Source organism: Corylus avellana, chromosome ca8 (genome assembly GCF_901000735.1).
Source record: "Corylus avellana chromosome ca8, CavTom2PMs-1.0".
NCBI lineage: Eukaryota > Viridiplantae > Streptophyta > Magnoliopsida > Fagales > Betulaceae > Corylus > Corylus avellana.
The window spans coordinates 14,840,108-14,844,379 of record NC_081548.1 but is presented as its reverse complement, the minus strand read 5'-3'; the positions used below and the strand labels follow the sequence as shown (position 1 = coordinate 14,844,379).

The following is a 4,272-nucleotide window of genomic DNA, read 5'->3' as shown; positions in this document are numbered from 1 at the left end:
TATGTGATATATGATTTCAATTTCCAAAATATAAACTATCTAATGACGAGTTAATTACACTAATCACTATTATCATATTACCTATAGTATTATTTAGTTAATATGTTAAAATGTTAAAGCTTAACACGGGTCTTAAGTATATAATGTTAATATTAATATATATTGTTATCTTATATGTAAACATTTATATACTTATATAATTGTATGATCTCATGATCACGATTCACGACATATGATTTAAATTCACATTTTTAAGTTTTTACTTACCATAAATTGTGATTATAATGTATAATTTATATTTAATATTTACTATATATATATATATATATATATATATATATATATATTTCTTATGTGTGTTTATATAATATATACATAATATATAATATATATACATACATATGTATAAATAACAAAAAAACAAACTAACAAAGGTATATAATATATTTGTTATTATTGAATAATGTTAAATATATATTGTTATTTGTTATTTATTAAAAAATACACGAGTCGAGCCTAATAAACGAGGTGAGCCGTATATGAGCTTGCTTACGAGCTTAGCCAAGTCAAGCTGAGCTTTCTTCTTTTAATATTCGAGTCAAAATTCGTATTCATGAAACACTTCATTTAAGATTCGAGTCGAGCACAAGTCAAATCCGGGCTTGTTTGTGAGCAGCTTATTCTCTTAATACCCCTATTTTTTTGGTTTAATTGCTACTCTTCACTCGGAGCTATTCTTATTGAGGTGTTGTTGCATTAGAGATTCAGCTTGAGCATAATGGCCGGAGACAATCCTAAAACTGCTTTATTTTTCCGTTGCGTATTAGCATCATTTTCAAAATGGCTTCATTTTTTTCAAATTTCAAGATTGATTACGCCACAAATGATCACATGCAGTACTGATGGAGGAACGGGAGGATTGGTAGTGGCCATGAGAGGATCTCCTCAAATGACGAGAAAAAAAAATTTTAAGATAAAAAAAGAAAAAAAAAACTTTATGGTTATTTTTTTATTTTTTATTTTTGATGCCAGCTAAATTTTTTTTGCTATGGCCCTGCTCATTTTCAGGCTCCGTCCTAATCACGTGCTAGAAGGAAAGAGATGAGAGTAGCTTTGTGAGACTAGCTAGGATGAGAAGGCTAGTGGTCACCACCAATCTTATGGACATGCGTGCAATTGTAAAATCACCATTGACTTTTTATTTTAATAATATTTTCATCATATTCTGTTATTTTCTTGTATATTTGTTACGCCATATGGGAAGGATAACATGGATTTTTTTTCTTAAACACGTAGTTGGCCTGCAAAACTACAGGCGGCAATGCTCTACACCTAATTAGCTTTTAAATTTTTGTTTGGGATTGCATTAAAAAGGTAATAAAAAAAATTAAAAATTAAAAATTAAAAAAAAAAACTTTTAATAGCTAGAAAGATGTAAAATTAAAATTAAAGTTTTTTTTAAAAAACTCTTTTGGACTTTAAAAACTTTACTTTTCAACGCAATTTTAAACATACTCTTACTCCGATTTGCACACCCTTGCTCCTTAGTGGTATGGGCTATGATGTCTCCAGTAATCTAGGAAATCTAGAGTAGATTGAATTTGCATATGATACTTGCCCTTAGTTAATTAATTAATTGTGGTGAATAAGTAGTTGTGAATTAATGACTAGGTGATCCTAAATGGGGTACAGTAATACTAGATACTATAATTCTTTGAAAATTAAGGTAATTAGAAATATTAATCTCAGTGACCTTTGCCTTAGGGCTAAGGTAATTCATTTGTGGTTGGTTTTAATGGGAGCCGATCTAGGAAATTCTTTATTCAAAAGTTAAGTGTCATTAATTAGCTCCTCACAATATATACTTCTCTTCTTGTTCATCTTTGGGCAACACCCTTCTGGATTTCACCTTCATCTGATAATTCTCCTTCATCAGATAAATAAGACAATGTTGTGGATGCTGCTTGTTTTCTTGCTGCTATCAAGCATGCAACAACATTACAGTTGTAATGCACTTGGAAACCCACAAGTGCCTTGTCTCTTCGTTTTTGGGGACTCTTTGTCGGATAATGGGAACAACAACAATCTTTTTACATTGGCAAAAACCAATTATCCACCTTATGGGATTGATTTCCCCATGGGGCCTACCGGAAGGTTTACCAACGGTCGTAATGTGATCGATATCCTTGGTCTGCATTTATATATATATATAATTTGAACACTTTCTCATTACATATTCTTAATAATTTCCCAAAGTATGATGCTTTTGAATACTTTTCTTATTACAGCTCAACTTCTTGGATTCGACGATTACATTCCACCTTTCGCTAATGCTAAAGGTGAGGAAATACTCAAAGGTGTCAATTATGCATCTGGTGGAGGGGGAATTCGCAGTGAAACTGCACAAGAACAGGTAACAAGAAGTAAAATATATCTTACGGTGTCTAATTATGCTTTATTAATTCGGTTTTCTTGTAGGGTTTATTATCTTCCTTATTTAGGTTCACCCTTCCTAACCTCTTTATAAATAGAGACCATTGTAATATTGTTTAATATATAAAATACAATTTCCCTATACCAATTCCTAATTTGTTTAGAAAATATATATATATATATATATACAATACAATATATATATATATACACAATCCAATACAATACAATACAAGATGTAGCTCTAACGCTTTTCATCAGTCTTTTTCTCTCTTCTAGCTTTCACATTATTTGCCATCATAAATATCTACAGTGCATGCGCAATGGTAGCATGCATGGCTTCCAGTTAAAAAACGCATCGAAAGAAGAATTTAAAAGACTGCCAAGTTAATAATATACAATTCGGTTCATCATTTGCAGGGTGATCGGATAAGCATGGATCAGCAGTTGGAAAATCACCAGATTACGGTGTTGGAGATGAACCAGATGTTGGGAAATCATAACAAATCAGCTGCAGAGTACCTAAGCAAGTGCATATATGTTGTTGCAATTGGTAGCAACGACTATGTTAATAACTACTTCTTGCCGCAGTTCTTTCTTACTAGCCGAATATACACCCCACAGCAATATGCTGTTGTTCTCAATCACCAATTATCTCAGCAATTAACGGTTAGAAGTTAGCACACTTTCCTCATACTTTTTGTAGCTGGTGTTATCTCTTAAATATTAAGTCGGTAATGGGATAAATTTGGGCAGGTTCTTAGAAAGAACCTGAATCTCCTTCAAAAACTTTTAATACTGCTGATTAATGTGTTGATGCTAGACTTTGTACAAGTATGGGGCAAGGAAATTTGCCGTATACGGGCTGGGTGCGTTAGGCAGTACTCCATACGAACGGAGTTCATGTGGAAGTGGAGCGAATGCCTCTGCATGTGTGGACAACATCAACAATGCGGTCGAACTTTTCAATGATGGGCTTAAAACACTGGTGGCTCAGCTCAATAAAAATCTAATCAATGCTACTTTTATCTTCATCAACTCTACTGGAATCGCGTCGAGCAGTTCATCTATAGGTATATATATATTACCTAATCATATATATATATATATATGTGTGTGTGTGTGTGTGCGCGCGTGATTGAGATGGAATTTTGCATGTGTCAGCTTCCATGGTTGCAGATGTTCCCTGCTGCAAAGTGATGAGCGTTGGTGGGCTATGCGTTCCATTTGGAAAGCCATGCAGTAACCGGAGCCAATATTTATTTTGGGATGGTTTCCATCCCACTGAAATCCTATATGAGTTGTATGCTGGAAGAGGATACAAAGCTGAGTCTCCAAGTGATGCTTATCCATTTGATATCACTCACCTCGCACTGCTCTAACATGGGAGGAGGATATTTCTCATAATAAAGCAATAAGTTTACGTTCTAAATGATCAACCAAATGCAACACAGATGACCATGCATTGTTGATTGTTAGCAACTATAAGTTGTAGCAGAAAATCTTATTGCCATGGCTGAAAATTATCAACAAATGAAAAGAATATCAGCAATGCTACTAACTCAACTCTTATACAACTCTTGTAATACTGGGTTTTGATTAACCTTTATTAAAAAATGCTCACAAATCAAAATGGTTATTGGGCACTCCACTTCAATCCAATTGTAGATGAGTAGTACAAGAGTTGAGTTTTTAAAATTTGGTGTATTAAAATTTCCTTGTCATCAAGTTGTTGCAATAAATCGATTGCAATAGTGATGGGCGATAAAAAAAGGTAGTGACGACGTTTTAGTGATGAAAAATTATATCGTTGCAAAGCAACCTTTTAGTGACTTCGTT

The 4,272-nt window shown here is 33.2% G+C and overlaps 1 protein-coding gene across 1 annotated transcript; it reads left to right on the top strand.

The window, feature by feature from the left end:
* Positions 1–1,910: 1,910 nt before the first annotated feature.
* Positions 1,911–4,272, top strand: LOC132190004 (GDSL esterase/lipase At1g29670-like). Its single transcript, XM_059604872.1, has 5 exons — positions 1,911–2,189; positions 2,289–2,413; positions 2,854–3,102; positions 3,257–3,506; positions 3,598–4,272. Exons 1-5 carry the CDS (start codon positions 1,949–1,951, stop codon positions 3,813–3,815), a joined length of 1,083 nt encoding a protein of 360 aa, XP_059460855.1. The 5' UTR covers positions 1,911–1,948; the 3' UTR covers positions 3,816–4,272.

Coding starts and splice junctions, on each gene's coding strand:
- LOC132190004 (XM_059604872.1), top strand. CDS start 1,949: ATGTTGTGGATGCTGCTTGTTTTCTTGCTGCTATCAAGCATGCAACAA. Junction 2,190..2,288: donor TAATGTGATCGATATCCTTG/GTCTGCATTTAT, acceptor TTCTTATTACAG/CTCAACTTCTTGGATTCGAC. Junction 2,414..2,853: donor GTGAAACTGCACAAGAACAG/GTAACAAGAAGT, acceptor CATCATTTGCAG/GGTGATCGGATAAGCATGGA.